Raw genomic sequence first — 15,703 nt, 5'->3', positions numbered from 1 at the left:
GTAAATTGTTTTGATATTATTGAGCTAAGGTTTTGTTAGGAATGATAATGCTATTGTTACCAAGTCCAAGGTCCTACTCCTCACCCCACAACAAGCCAATAAATGGAGAGCTGATTTTTGGGGCAAGGAATCACAACTTTATTTTGAAAGTCAGCTGATCAAGAAGATGGTGGACTAATGTTCCAGAGAACCATTTTTACCTAGTTAAAATCAAGGCTACTTTTATACCAAAGATGGAGTGACTGCGGTGAGTTGTTGCAAACATTCTGGTGTTAGAATCCTTTTTTCTTGCAGCTGTCCACATAGGTCAAGTCATGATGCTCCTATAAACTTCTAACAAAAGTTATTCTCTGTTCTACCATGTTTTATTTCTGTACACATGGAAGAGTATTATACCTTTAAGGTCAGAGCTTTGAGAATGAGTTCTCCTGTATATTTCAGGAGACAGGCAACATTCTTAACTTGTAACAAAATCAATACAATTCAAAGGTTAAGGTAAAAGAAAACAGATCCAATATGGAGTCACATTTATCCTTCTCTGTTACAACATTTTGGTTTTAAAAGAGAATTTAATTACTAGATCCTGTGTGCTGAAGTGTGTAGGGAGGAACTGTGTGCTACTTAGTTTCAAATGGTTTGATACATCTATATACACAAAGAAACGAAGCAGATGGGGCAAAATGTCAGTAATTGAAAATTCAGTTTTAGGACATATTGACATACATTTACTTTTTAACACTTCTATGGGCTTGAAATTTTTTAAAATAAAAAGTGGGAAGTACAAAGGAAAGAGGCAAGCACCCACGGGAACTGTGACAGGACCAGAGCAAGGCTGACCACTTTCCCCAGCTTCCAAAAAGCTGTGTTCCAAACATGTACATGCAAGTTCGTGTCTGGCACTCTGAATATACTTTCTCTCTCTTATTTATAACTGTCTCTCTGGGAAACTGCAACCACTATTAAAGAAATCAGATCAGATCAGTCGATTAGTCGTGTCCGACTCCTTGCAACCCCATGAATCGCAGCACGCCAGGCCTGCCTGTCCATCACCAGCTCCCAGAGTTCACTCAGACTCACGTCCATCGAGTCAGTGATGTCATCCAGCCATCTCATCCTCTGTCATCCCCTTCTCTTCCTGCCCCCAATCCCTCCCAGCATCAGTCTTTTCCAATGAGTCAACTCTTCGCACAAGGTGGCCAAAGTACTGGAGTTTCAGCTTTAGCATCATTCCTTCCAAAGAAATCCCAGGGCTGATCTCCTTCAGAATGGACTGGCTGGATCTCCTTGCAGTCCAAGGGACTCTCAAGAGTCTTCTCCAACACCACAGTTCAAAAGCATCAATTCTTCGGCGCTCAGCCTTCTTCATAGTCCAACTCTCACATCCATACCTGACCACAGGAAAAACCATAGCCTTGACTAGACGAACCTTTATTGGCAAAGTAATGTCTCTGCTTTTGAACATGCTATCTAGGTTGGTCATAACTTTCCTTCCAAGGAGTAAGCGTCTTTTAATTTCACGGCTGCAGTCACCATCTGCAGTGATTTTGGAGCCCAGAAAAATAAAGTCTGACACTGTTTCCACTGTTTGCCCATCTTTTTCCCACGAAGTGGTGGGACCGGATGCCATGATCTTCGTTTTCTGAATGTTGAGCTTTAAGCCCACTTTTTCACTCTCCACTTTCACTTTCATCAAGAGGCTTTTGAGTTCCTCTTCACTTTCTACCATAAGGGTGGTGTCATCTGCATATCTGAGGTTATTGATATTTCTCCCGGCAATCTTGATTCCAGTTTGTGTTTCTTCCAGTTCAGCGTTTCTCATGATGTACTCTGCATATAAGTTAAATAAACAGGGTGACAATATACAGCCTTGACAAACTCCTTTTCCTATTTGGAACCAGTCTGTAATACAATACCTCTATTCCCACCAAAAGAACTGTCTCTCCTTTGATAGAAACTCTGTAAGCTGGGGAGACACCAGGAACTTGCTAATCTTCCCTCTTAAATCTTCATTCTTCATGCTTCAGATCTGGTAAACTTAAAGTAGTTCCTCTTACAGACAACCAGGGTCAAAGCCAAAATTTTGTATTTGAAATTTTTGTTTACTTTGCAGTATACTGTTTGCATATATGTTAAATAATTTTATATTGATCAGTTAAGAGACCACAGGTCAAACCAATTGTAAATGCTCCAGGTGATGAATAAGAGCTACAATAATAAGGGAAATAACTTAAGTCGGGCCTTAAAGCAGCATTTCTCAAAGTGGATCTGATCTAGGCATCACCTTAGTATTTGACAAAAAGGCAGATTTCCCTGGGTCCTACCCTAGGCCTGCAAAGTCAGAATGTTCATATTTAACAAGCACCCCCCAGCGATTTGAATGCACACTGAAGTTTGAGAACTTAGAGTGTGGTAAGACTTAGGTGTATGAAAAGAAGCCTGAGGGGTGTCTTGATAGGTGAAGAACCTGAAGCAAATATACAAAATCAAATTTGAAACTGGTGACTTCCCTGGTGGTAAAGTGGATAGTAATCTGCCTGCCAAGACAGGGGCACAGGTTCAATCCCTGGTCTGGGAAGATTCCGCATGCCACGGAGCTCTAGAGCCTGGGAACTGCAACGACTGAGCCCATGTGCCGCAAGTGCTGAAGGCTGGGTGCCCTAGAGCCCCTGCTCCACAAAAAGAGAAGCCATTGCAGTGAGAAGCCTGCACATCGCAACTAGAAGTAGCCCCCGCCCACCCCAACAAGAGAAAGGCCCTCACGTAACAATGAAGACCCAGCGTAGTCAAAACTAATTAATTCCAAAAAAGTCTGTCCTGGGAGGGGATGCTAGAGCTTAATAACTGTGCTCAGGATGGTAGAATTGGCTATATCCCATCAAATCCTCCCCTGCCTTACAAAAAAAAAAAAAGAAAGAAATTGCGATTTAAAGAGTACAAGGAGCATCACTTTTCGGAGGGGGACAATTCCATTTGAGATCAGGTGAGACAGAGCTGTTAGGTAGGGTGGGACCAGTGTACAGAAAGCTTCTGACACCAGTCAAGGACGTTGGCCTGTTTTTGAACAGTTGGTAGATAATGAAGGAACAAATCACAACAAACTGTGGAAAATTTTTCAAGAGATAGGAATACCAGACCACTTCACCTGCCTCCTGAGAAATCTGTATGCAGGTCAAGAAGCACAGTTAGAACCGGACATGGAACAACGGACTGGTTCAAAATTGAGAAAGGAGTACATCAAGACTGTATACTGTCATCCTGCTTATTTAACTTCTATGCAGAGTACATCATGCAAAATGCTGGGCTGGAAGAAGCACAAACTGCAGTCAAGATTGCTGGGAAAAATATCAATAACTTTAGACATGCAGATGACACCACCCTTATGGCAGAAAGTGAAGAAGAACTAAAAAGCCTCTTGATGAAAGTGAAAGAGGAGAGTGAAAAAGTTGGCTTAAAGCTCAACATTCAAAAAACAAAGATCATGGCACCCGGTCCCATCACGGTAAATAGATGGAGAAACAATGGAAACAGTGACAGACTTTATTTTCTTGGGGCTCCAAAATCACTGCAGATGCCATGAAATTAAAAGCTCCTTGGAAGAAAAACTGTGACCAACCTAGAAAGCATATTAAAAAAGCAGAGACATTACTTTGCCAACAAAGGTCCATCTAGTCAAAGCTATGGTTTTTCCAGTGGTCATGTATGGCTGTGAGAGTTGGACCATAAAGAAAGCTGAGTGCCCACGAATTGATGCTTTTGAACTGTGGTGTTGTAGAAGATTCTTGAGAGTTCCTTGGACTGCGAGGAGATTAAACCAGTCAATCCTAAAGGAAATCAACCCTGAATATTCACTGAAAGGACTGATGCTGAAGCTGAAGTTCCAATACTTTGGCCACCTGATGCAAAGAACTGACTCACGGGAAAAGACCCTGACTGAGGGCAGGAGAAGGGGATGACAGAGGATGAGATGGTTGGATGGCATGACTGACTCAATGGACATGAGTTTGAGCAAGATCTGGGAGTTGGTGATGGGCAGGGACGCCTGGCATGCTGCAGTCCATGGGGTCACAAAGAGTCAGACACAACTGAGTGACTGCATTGAATAAGGTTTTAGAAAAATCAACCTGGCTGGCTGTATAGGATGCATTGAAGATTTTTAAAAACTAAAATCAGAGAGACCAATACACACATTTTTGAAGATGATCCAGGAGTGAGTAATGAAAGCAGCACTGGATACAAAATGTAAAGGATGAGTGGAAGAAATGTCTTTGAAGGAAGGATCAATAGGATGTGGTGACTGATTTTTTAAAATGGAGGGGCTACACTGCCATGTGTAAAATAGATAGCTAGTGGGAAGCCACTGTATAACACAGGGAGCCCAGCCTGCTGCAGTTATAAACTAGAGAACGGGGATGGGAAGGGGGGAGGAGGTTCAAGAGGGAAGGAATATAATATATAATTACGGCTAATTCGAGTTGTTGTACAGCAGGAACCAACACAACATTGCAAGGCAATTACTCTCCAGTTAAAAATAAATTTTAAAAATCTTAAAAGAGAGGGGCTACAGAGCAATGTGTGTAAGAGGAAATATGAATAATGCTCAAGGTCCATATACACTCTACTGTACATAAAATAGGTAGTTAATAAGAGCTTACTGTATAGCACAGGAAACTCTCCTCAATACTCTGCAATGGTTTATATGGGAAAAGAGTCTAAAAAAGAGTGGATATATGTGTGTATATAACCGATTCACTCTGCTGTATACCTAAAACTAACACAACACTGTGAATCAACTTGACTTCAATAAAAATGTAAAAAAGAAAAGCAAAAAAGTCTGGAAATGCTACTAACAAAAACAAAAACTTAACAACATATTTTTTAAATTGGCTAAGGAGTTAATAGATTTTTCTCCAAAGAAGACATACAGATGGCAAAAACTATATATATGAAAAAGTGATCAATAACTCTAATTATTAGGGAAATACAAATTAAAACCACAGTGAAGTATCACTTTGCATTTGTCAGGATGGCTATTATTTTTTTTAAAAAAAGAGAGAGAAATGACAGGTGTTAGTGAGGATGCGGAAAAACTGAAACCCTTGCACACTGTTGGTAGGAATGTAAAGGCTGCAGCCATTATGGAAAACAGCATGGAGCTTCCTCAAAAAATTAAAAATAGAACTATCATATGATCCAATGATCCCACTTCTGGAAATTTATCCAACAGAATTGAACTCAAGATCTCAAAAAGATGTTAGTACTCCTATGTTCATCGCAGCGCCATTTACAATAGCCAAGATACAGTAGCAACTTATATGTCCATCAAAATATGAAATTTTAAAAATTGTGTATGCAATGGTGAAAAACCAAAATCATTTCCTCTAAGATCAGGAACAAGACAAGGGTGCCTACTCTCACCACTATTATTCAACATAGTCTTAGATGTCCTAGCATGGCCAGTCAGAGAAGAAGAGATAATAGGAATCCAAATTGGCAAAGAAGTAAAATTGTCACTGTTGGCAGATGACATGATACTAAACATAGAAAATCCTAAAGATGCCACCAGAAAACTACTGGAGCTAATCAATGAATTTAGTAAAATCACAGGATACAAAGTCAATATGCAAAAATCTCTTGCATTCTTATACACTAACAATGAAAGATCAGAAAGAGAAATTAAGGAAACTATTCCATTCACCACTGCAACAAAAATAATAAAATACCTAGGAATAAACCTAGGTTTAAAACTTACGAGGTAAAAGACCTGTATGAAGAAAACTATGACACTAATGAAAGAAATCAATGATGGCACAAATAGATGGAGAGATACACCATATTCTTGGATTGGAAGAATCAATATTGTGAAAATGATCATCCAAAGCAATCTACAGATTCAATGCAATCTCTATCAAATTACCAACAGCATTTTTCACAGAACTAGAACAAAACATTTTACAATTTGTATGGAAGCACAAAAGACCCTAAATAACAAAAGCAATCTTAAGAAACAAAACAAAACAAAACAAAACAGAGCTGGAGAAAGCAGGCTCCCTGATTTAAGGCTATTCTACAGATGACAGTCATCAAGATAGTATGGTACCCGCATAGAAACAGAAGTATAAATCAGTGGAGCAGGACAGAAACTCAGAGATACACACACCCACTTATGGTCACCTAATGTATGACAAAGGAGGCCAGAATACACAGTGGAGTAAAGACAGCCTCAAGGAATGAAATTAGAACACCCCTTAATACCAAACACAAATATAAACTCAGAATGGAGTAAAGATCTAAATGTAAGGCCAGACTATAAAACTCTTACAGGAAAACATGGAACACTCTTTGACATAAATTACAGCAAGATCTTTTTTTGACACATCTCCTAGAGTAATGAGAATAAAAACAAAAATAAACAAATGGGACCTGCTGCTGCTACTGCTAAGTCGCTTCAGTCGTGTCCGGACTCTGTGCAATCCCAGAGACGGCAGCCCACCAGGCTCCCCTGTCCCTGGGATTCTCCAGGCAAGAACACTGGAGTGGATTGGCATGTTCTTCTCCAATGCATGAAAGTGAAAAGTGAAAGTGAAGTCACTCAGTCGTGTCTGACTCTTAGCGACCCCATGGACTGCAGCCCACCAGGCTCCTCCATCCATGGGATTTTCCAGGCAAGAGTACTGGAGTGGGGTGCCAAGACCTAATTGAACTTAAAAGCTTTTGCACAGCAAAGGAAACCATAAACAAGATGAAAAGACAGCCCTCAGAATGGAATAAAATATTTGCAAATGAAGTAACTGACAAAGGATCAGTCTCCAAAATACACAAGCAGCTCACGCAGCTTGATAGCAAAACAAACAGTCCAATCAGAAAATGGCCATTTCTCCAGAGAAAACATAAAGATGGCCAACAAGCACGTGAAAAATGCTCAATATCACTAATGATTAGAGAAATGCAAATGGAAACTACAATGAGATATCACTTCATACTGGTCAGAATGGCTATCACCACAAAACCTACAAACAATAAATACTAGATGCAACAGCAAAAACAAATGGAGGAAGACTGGCAGTGTACTTCAGTCAGCTTCCAACTCAAATGGTGTGAGCGGTGTAGTGTGACTGAAGATTATGCAAGTGAGAATGAGGAACCGTCTGTTGTTTTCTGTCTTTACTGCAGTAGCAAGTTATTAAATACTAATTACTAACATTTAACGGCATGGGATTTCCTGAGTCGGTCTTTTAACCTGTCCCTGAATTTGACTAGTTTGAGGTCTTTTGGGGTGGGTATGTCTATCTATCCATTTGGAAGAATAGGAAATGGACTTGAAGCATGAGGAATGAGGCTTGAGCTTTTATTAGTGGAAATAATATGTGGAATCTATGGAATAATTTTTTTAATCTTAGCTCCATGAAACTTTTATTAAAGATGAGACATGTATGTGGGGACAGATTTAGGAAGGTTAGATCATGTCGGACAAACCGCTTTCTGAAGGATGTTTTCTATTCCAGAATTATTTAAAAATAAGATTCCAAACCATTGAAGGAGTTTGAAACTAAGTGTATTTAAAAAAAAAAAAAAAATAGCGCATAAACTACACTTCCAGGAAGCCATGCGGGCGAGTCGCTGCGCTCGGCAAGTAGCCTTCGCCGCAAGGTACGCTGGGAAGTGTAGTGCGCCAAGCGACGCTGCACGTGACACGCGGAGGCAGGCGAGGGGACCGCGCCACCTGAGGCGGTCCGGGATCCGGGGGAGGCTAGGCGTACGCCTCTCTTTCCCCCCGAATTTGGTCTGTGCAGTTAGGGGATGGCCCCCATCTCCTCCCCACCGTGAGGTGAAATAAGCTGGCTGTGTTCCGTCGCCCGCTGGAGCAGCTCCGGGGAAGTCTGTCTGGGCGGGTAAGGCATCGTGGTGCCTCGCCCCTTTTCTCGGCGGCCGGGCGGGCAGGGGGAAGAAGGTAACAGCCGGGGGCTCAGAGCCTGCGCCCTGCGCTCCGCCCAGGCTGCGGCCGCGCGGGGAGGAAGCGCGTCTAGTTGAGCGCAAAGTTTCCTTTTTTTTTTTTGCTTTCTCTTCAGAGTCGCCCTAACGGGCCATGGGGCGGGTATGCCACACTTCAGTTTGAGCGGGGGTCCGGAGACCAAGGGCTGAAAATAAGCAAACCCCCCACTCCCCGCCTCCGTAAAGCGTCCATCCCGCTAGCCATGAGCAGCCGCGACCACCTGTTCAAAGTGCTGGTGGTGGGGGACGCCGCGGTGGGCAAGACGTCCCTGGTGCAGCGATATTCCCAGGACAGCTTCAGCAAACACTACAAGTCCACGGTAGGAGGTGAGACGCTGCGAGGGGCGGTCGGGGCAGCGGCCGGGGTCCTGCGACCAGCCGCGGACTGGAGTGGGCTAGGGACCGGGGGTTTTGCCGTCTTTAGGTCCTTCCCCGGGCCAGGAAGGAGCTGTCTGGGACCCTGGTGTTTGGGGTGCAAGCCTCTCGGGGGGGTTTTCCAGTTAAGTTTACCCAGTCAGAGCTGACTGTGTCGAGAGAGAAAGGCAAAGGTGTGACGGTAGGAAATGGGGAAGGGTGGGTGTGAAAATGAGCAGTTGCTGCGTTTCGCTGGGGAACTGTAAACTCAAGCCTCCAGCCTTCCTAGCGGTCACCGGCAAATTTCTGCGACAAGCGGACGCCGCTGAGACCTTCTGGAGAACCTGGTTAGGTACCAGCTGGGGCTGCTCTTCTACCTTTCACGAGAGTTACAGACAGCTGTTGAAGGAACAGACGGGTGTTTAACCTGGCCTCAAGTAGCCTGGCTTTGTTATGGAGATGCCTGCCTGGGAGAGCTCCTTGGACACTCAGTCAGATGCTGATGAGCTGTGTGGTTTTTGTCCTTTGATTGTTTAAAGACAACCTATTCCTAGTGTAAAATATACTACTTTTCTATTTTCCCACCCCTTTTTCTCTCAAACTGGGGAGGCAAAGGACACAGGGGACACCAGGGGTTCACTTCTTTTCCAGGTGTGGCCTTTGGACTCAACTTTCCAGAAGTAGAAGAATGCCTTTTAAGTAAAAGTTTATCTGGGGAGAGCTGGTGAAGAGGGAAAGTAACAAACATTTATTTATCTCCATTAAAAGAACTTTTGTAATACAAATTTTGAAAATGTACACTAATGTTCATTATGGAATTTTTTAAAATTAACATGCAATTACATTGCAATTAAGACATCTTCCTTAAGAATATCCATCAAAATGAAGGGTTTTAAGTTTCAAACAAACAAAAAAAATAAGTAACATGAGGGCCCCTAATTCACGGATTTGGTTTAAAAGTATCCCACTAATTTTTAGCAATTGCTCTAGTTTTCCTATCGGAGAAGGCAGTGGCACCCCACTCCAGTACTCTTGCCTGGAAAATCCCATGGATGGAGAAGCCTGGTGGGCTGCAGTCCATGGGGTTGCACAGAGTCGGACACGACTGAAGCGACTTAGCAGCAGCAGCAGCAGCTAGTTTTCCTATAGTAAAGAATATAATTGACTGGCTATTTTTTTCAGTGTTTATTCTAAATTTCCCCTAGCTTTCATTTCTGTCGTAGATGTGAAGAAATATATTTCCAAACATTGGAAATTATCCTGTTTCTGTCTTCGTCAAAAGCTCTTCCCCCTTGGCCTTAACTCATGGAGTCTCAGCATCTACAGATGTGGCAGGAGCTTCTAGCACAGCTCTTAAGCATCACCCGTGGGGTGAATCCTCTGGGACCTTTTCACTTTATCTCATTCCTGCCCAGGATAACTCCTACAGCCTTATGAAGGATGTAGAATTCCCCCAAGGGTGTGATTTTCTCATAATACAATTGGATTAGAAACCAACAGTGAAATTAAATGTGGAAGATGCAAAGGCCAACACACTTACCTCATTTCCGTCTTCTACTTCATCATCCCTTCCCTGAGAAAGCCCCCTAAATCTTCCAAAAACTGTTTAACCTGAGATAAGGAGTTGTTTTTGTAATTACTCTCACCTAATATTCTCCAATTGAGTTTTCTCAGCCTGAGCCAACTGTCTGAAAAGAGATACGTCAATATTAGTAGGATCAAATAAGTGGTTTGACAAAAGAGTAAAAGCCAGAGATGCCTTCAGAAGATGCATGTGAATTATATGTCCCATATTTAATACATGGGTGTGGTCCATTGAGGGCTTAAAATAACCAAATAAACAAACAATGAATGAATGAATTCGATTGGAGTTGTGTGTCCCTAGGGTTGTATCTGCATATTTGATATGACTTTGTGGACTTTTTAAAGGTAAACTTTATTCAAGTATATTATACATATATTTTCAGTGGATTTTGCTCTGAAGGTTCTCCAGTGGTCTGACTCAGAGATGGTGCGCCTCCAGCTGTGGGATATTGCAGGTAGGATGGGAAGACGGGACAAGAATAAGGGGAGAGATTTTGGTTTAACCAACAAGCTTTCAGAGAAAAAGTGGAACCAAACTTTTTTTTCTGAAGCTGGAATGATCAGACTGCTCTGAGGATATGTAAGCTGAATAGACGTAGAGCTTTTGTAGATGTGTTCTGTAAATGTTTTACCCTGAATAAATATAGAGCAGTCTCTGTGTGGGTGGAAGGGCTGGTGAAGTAGTGAACTATGAAGACCATAGGTGGATGCTCCCACAGCAGGCAGAGGGTGCTCTTTCTAAGGTTTCCAGCTGACCTTGGTGAGAAACAAGAGAAGAGAAGACAATAATAATAGCTAGACAAAGTATTAAAAAGAAGAGACATCACTTTGCTGACAAAGGTCTGTCTAGTCAAAGCTGTGGTTTTTCCAGTAGTCGTGTATGGATGTGAGAGTTGGACCATAAAGAAGGCTGAGCGCTGAAGAATTTATGCTTTCAAATTGTGGTACTGGAGAAGACTCTGGAGAGTCCCTTGGACTGCAAGGAGATCAAACCAGTCAATTGTAAAGGAAATCAACCCTAAATATTCACTGGAAGGACTGATGCTGAAGCTGAAGCTCCAATACTTTTGGCCATCTGATGCAAAGAGTGGACTGATTGGAAAAGACCCTGATGCTGGGAAAGATTGAAATCAGAAGGAGAAGGGAACGACAGAGGATGAGATGGTTGAATGGCATCATAGAGTCAATGGACATGAGTTTGAGCAAACTCTGGGAGATAGTGAAAGACAGGGAATCCTGGCATGCTGCAGTCCATGGAATCACAAAGTTGAACGCGACTGAGCGGCTGAACAACAACCCTTATTTATTATTTGCTAATCACTTTTCTAAGCGTTTTAGATTCACTGACTCATTAATCTTTACAACTAGCCTGTAATAAAAAACCACTGCTTTCCCCCACTTTACAGATGAGCAATCTGAAGCACTGAAATGTTGACTTATCCAAAGTCACATAGGTGGTAAATGACAGAGCAGGAATTTGGAAGTGGATGATCTGGATTCAAAATCTGGACTCACCGCTCCTCATACTGCCCTCTTTCCTTTAATGAAGATGGAAAGGGCAGGGTGTCAGAGAGGGTCCCCAAACTGGCTCTGAGGATCACCTTCTCAAGAACTGTCTTACTTCCCAGGGCAGGAGCGCTTCACCTCTATGACCCGACTTTACTATCGGGATGCCTCTGCCTGTGTTATTATGTTTGATGTTACCAATGCCACTACCTTCAGCAACAGCCAGAAATGGAAACAAGACCTGGACAGCAAGCTCACACTGCCCAATGGAGAGCCAGTGCCCTGCCTGCTCTTAGCCAACAAGGTATGTGGTCAGCTTGGAAAACGGCCCCTGGCTTCAGTCTGGTCAGAGAGTAAGTGAATCTAAAATGCACTCTGATTCTAGGTTTCCACTTGCCCTTCTCAAGCTGGCAAAATCTTCTCTACCTCTCTTCAAGAGATGTTGAAACTTTCTTTGAGAAGAACGTTGACTGTAGATGTCTGATGCTTCTGTTCTAGCCATTAGGGGAACTATTTTAAATCCACGTGTATCTGAGCAATGTTCCTATTCTCAGGAAGTTTATGGTGTTGCCTTTGATTTATTTTCTTTGCCAGTGTGATCTATCCCCTTGGGCAGTGAGCCGAGACCAGGTTGACCGGTTCAGTAAAGAGAATGGTTTCACAGGTTGGACAGAAACCTCGGTCAAGGAGAACAAAAATATTAATGAGGCCATGAGGTGAGTAGCTTATGCTGTTCTAGAGATAAGCATACAGATTTACCCATCTTTCACTGCAGTATCTTGGACCTTCTTGTTTCTGAGCAAACAAGAACAGATTGAGCCAATGGAATGCCGACTTCTGAAGGCCAGGGGTGCTGTCTTCTCTCCTGAGATAATTGGGGATAATGAGGCATTTAAACCTTGTGGCTTTACTGAATGCCATCTGGTGACAAAACACAATATCTGCTGTTTCTCCATTCAGTTTCTCAGGCTTATTTTTTATTTGATTTTTAGAGTCCTCATTGAAAAGATGATGAGCAATTCCAGAGAAGATATGTCTTTGTCTACCCAAGGGAACTACATCAACCTGCAAACCAAGCCCTCCTCCAGCTGGGCCTGCTGCTAGTAGCATTTGGCTTGTTTTCCCTCCCAGCTCCAGGAGGGCTTTCTCTTCCCTTTGGTTGCCCATCCAACAGTTTTACTAAGTACATTTGACCTGTCTGCTGGTAACTGTCTGGTAAGGAGAGCCATCATCACTCAGAAAAGACACGTGGGACCCATGGGCATTTCTGCCTCTTGCTTGCTGCTGGCTTAGAGAGACCAGTCAGTGTCTTCTGTCCAAACAAGATCATCTCATCCCTCAGTTTATGATCTGGGATTGATTTTGTGGCAAGGATTAGAAATTAGCATCTGTGTTTCAAGAAGCATAATTCTCACCTGCTTTTGAGTGTATTTTTCCGTTCAATATATATTGATATCCCAGTCTGATAGGACTTCAGTTACAAGGAAAGTGAGATCAAAGCTCATTTCCCAAATTCCTTGTTGGCCATTGCTTTCAGATTCTTTCTGTTTTGCCTTTGAATTAAACATCTGATTCCGAGATGCAGGAGGAGTGGGGCCAGATAATGTGAGTTTAGGGCTACCGGAAGCCCTAAACCAAAAGTCACTGTATTTTTTAAAGATTCTAAAGTTGTATTAGCTTTCTCTTGTCTTGGCTTTAAGAATAGCCAAGCTTTTAAATGAACTCTTTGGTGAGAGCATTTCTTTCTCCAAAGAAATTAATTCTCACGTTAATGTTTTCTAGTATCTTTTCCCCAGTGGGCTGGGGACCAGGTTTGCAGGTTTCTGGGTTGATGTCTTGCTGCATAATGCTGCAAGTGACATCAATTGGCCATGGTGCCCTAAAATAGGTCTGTTTCTCAAAGCTCTGGTAGTCTGAGTGGAAGAAGAGGGAGAGGTTAACAGAACAAAATCCTGTGGCACAACTTGCTTATGAGCACTTTTGTGGCTAGCACTTAACAGCCATAGGAAATAAATATTATATATAGACCTTTGCCTGGGGGTGGAAAGTAGATAGACAGAAAATCATTAGGTAATTTAAGTGCTAAATTGGATAGAGTTTTTAGTATCCAATCACTTCTAGACAGTTTAATTTATTAAATTCTCACAGGATGGTGATTTATAACCTACCTAGAGTTGTGAATATTCTTAGTGAGCTCAGACTTAAGAGCTCTGTGAGAGACACTTAGCTAAATAAGTGTTCTAAGTCTGTGGTTCCCACATATGATCAAAACCACCTAGAAAGTTTGTTTAAAGATTTTAAAATAAAATGTTTTAAGATTTGTGTTTCCCAGTCTAACCTACTAAATCAAAATGTCCAGGAGTGAAACCTGGGGATTCATTGTTGTTGTTTTCAAAACTTCCCAGGCAATTCTGATCAGGCCAGTTTGGAAACCACAGCTGGAGAATGTGGTAAAAATGCAGAGATCCAGGCCTTCCCAGTGAAAGGTTCCTGGGCTTCTGTAGGCTCCGTTAGTTCTCTAGGTGATTTTGACACACACCAGACTGGGGCTTCCCAGGTGGCACTAAGAGTTAAAGAACCCGCCTGCCAGTGCTCTAGACATAAGAGATGAGGGTTGGATCCCTGGGTCAGGAAGAACCCCTAGAGGAGAAAATGGCAACCCACTCCAGTATTCTTGCTTAGAGAATCTCATGGACAGAGGAGCCTGATGGGCTACAGTCCATAGGGTTGCACAGAGTCTGACATGACTTAAGTGACTTAGCACGCACGCGTGCAGACTGAAAACCACCCTCCTAAGAGATCAGAAGCCAGCTATCAGAGCCTTTGGTGGTTTGTTTTTAATGCCAGTTGTTATAAATTTTGCAGTCTTTTTAGACCTTCAAGTTCTCTTCTGTATTACCCATTCCAGGTAGAGTTTTTATTACAATGATTCTGAAAATAATAGTGGAAGAACAAGTTCTCTGTGAAAAGAAAATTGATTTTTATTCACTGATTTGAACCCCGGCAAAATCACAAATAAATGGGAAATAAGTGTTGTATTCATGGTAGTTACTGACCTTCAATTTGTTTGTTAAAGTGTTATTTTATACTGATAAGAGCATTATGGAAATGGAGACTTTTTAAAATACCTTCTTTAAAATGAAGGTAAATGTTACTCTGTTTATCTGTTAATTTACTAGTATCAGTTGCCTTGTTCCAATTCAGTACTTGATGTAACTTCTCAAATACTGCTTGGAAATGTGACCATTTTTTAAAAAATTGAATATGCTTTCTTTTCCCACTGGCTGACTCAGGATATTTCTGCCTTTTCAAGCATTGCTAGAGACTGGCCTGCCAGCCCTTCTGGATTTTCTCTCCCAACTGGTGAACATTATGGCCCTGAAACCAATTAAAGAAGAAAGTGAAATATAATTCCTCTCCATATCCCTATCTGTAAAGAAAAGAGAAAGTAATTAAGATAAAGAAGAATAAAAAAAATATTTACATGATTAGAAATGTGATTATATTAAAAATAATTAGATCTTATCATTTGGATGCTACTTCTTGGGTAAAACTGTTTGGAACATGGATATCGTTGTAGCCCTTCCCTAGAGAAATTTCCATATTTGAGACAAGATGCCCCTTCACTCATCCAGCTAGTCTGTGGCCAAGAAGAAAACATAGGCATTCCCTGCAGAGTGTTCTAAGAGATGCAAGGAAGGGCTGAGAACAGAGCTGTGGAATTGTGACTGCCTTGGCTTGCTACTTTGAACAGAATAGCTGAGTGATCAAACAAGCTGGGAAAGGAACCACAGGTCACAGAAGGCCCCTCAACAGTAAGTGATGGTTTACTCTTCTGTGCTATAATGAGCCAGAGTTGCTCTAAGATGATTTCTCTTACTCATTTAACAATAGCTGAGGACTATTTGGGTTCCTCATTTCCCCCCTTATCTCCAGATTTAACTCTTTTCCTTAGCTGGTCTGTATTCTGTCCCCAGAACACTGTCCCATCTAACAGAAGGCTCTTCCTGCCTTTTATCCTTTTGTAGGCAGTGGCCAAGCTTAGCAGATGTAAAAATTTCCATGATAGATATTCTGTACAATCCAGTGATTAGATTGCTCAAGGAAATAAACTTCAGTGCCCTTTTCTCCTTCACTCCCTTGGTTCACTATGTATAGGAAGAGGCCCCAGCTGTGTACATGACTCATTTATTAAAGGCAGATACCCCCCATGCTGCAAAGTGCAATAGGTAGAAAGCCACTCAAAAATGTGCACTGGAAAGAACTCTAC

At 42.0% G+C, this 15,703-nt stretch overlaps 1 protein-coding gene across 5 annotated transcripts; it reads left to right on the top strand.

The window, feature by feature from the left end:
* The first annotated feature begins 7,676 nt into the window (after nucleotides 1–7,676).
* RAB29 (RAB29, member RAS oncogene family) lies at nucleotides 7,677–14,958 on the top strand. 5 transcript variants are annotated; one of them, XR_011467181.1, is made up of 7 exons: nucleotides 7,677–7,889; nucleotides 8,067–8,316; nucleotides 10,311–10,382; nucleotides 11,556–11,737; nucleotides 12,028–12,149; nucleotides 12,426–12,648; nucleotides 14,747–14,958. XR_011467181.1 is itself a non-coding variant. In XM_005909478.3 (6 exons), the coding sequence occupies exons 2-6, from the start codon at nucleotides 8,193–8,195 to the stop codon at nucleotides 12,535–12,537; spliced, it is 612 nt and encodes a 203-aa protein (XP_005909540.1). In that variant the 5' UTR covers nucleotides 7,677–7,889; nucleotides 8,067–8,192; the 3' UTR covers nucleotides 12,538–14,958. The 5 variants fall into 5 exon arrangements, 3 of the variants coding, with proteins under 3 accessions (XP_005909540.1, XP_070240680.1, XP_070240679.1); XR_011467182.1 differs by having other exon boundaries at nucleotides 14,727–14,958; XM_005909478.3 differs by having other exon boundaries at nucleotides 12,426–14,958.
* Nucleotides 14,959–15,703: the final 745 nt, after the last annotated feature.

The sequence above is a fragment of the Bos mutus genome, chromosome 16, assembly GCF_027580195.1.
Source record: "Bos mutus isolate GX-2022 chromosome 16, NWIPB_WYAK_1.1, whole genome shotgun sequence".
Classification (NCBI taxonomy): Eukaryota; Metazoa; Chordata; class Mammalia; order Artiodactyla; family Bovidae; genus Bos; species Bos mutus.
This window is presented reverse-complemented; position numbering and strand designations above follow the sequence as displayed.

Bases quoted from the DNA above. Each gene is read 5' to 3' on its own strand.
- RAB29 (XM_005909478.3), top strand. From the start codon at position 8,193: ATGAGCAGCCGCGACCACCTGTTCAAAGTGCTGGTGGTGGGGGACGCC. The intron at 8,317-10,310 runs GTGAGACGCTGC...ATATATTTTCAG, and splicing joins CTACAAGTCCACGGTAGGAG to TGGATTTTGCTCTGAAGGTT. The intron at 11,738-12,027 runs GTATGTGGTCAG...TTTCTTTGCCAG, and splicing joins GCCTGCTCTTAGCCAACAAG to TGTGATCTATCCCCTTGGGC.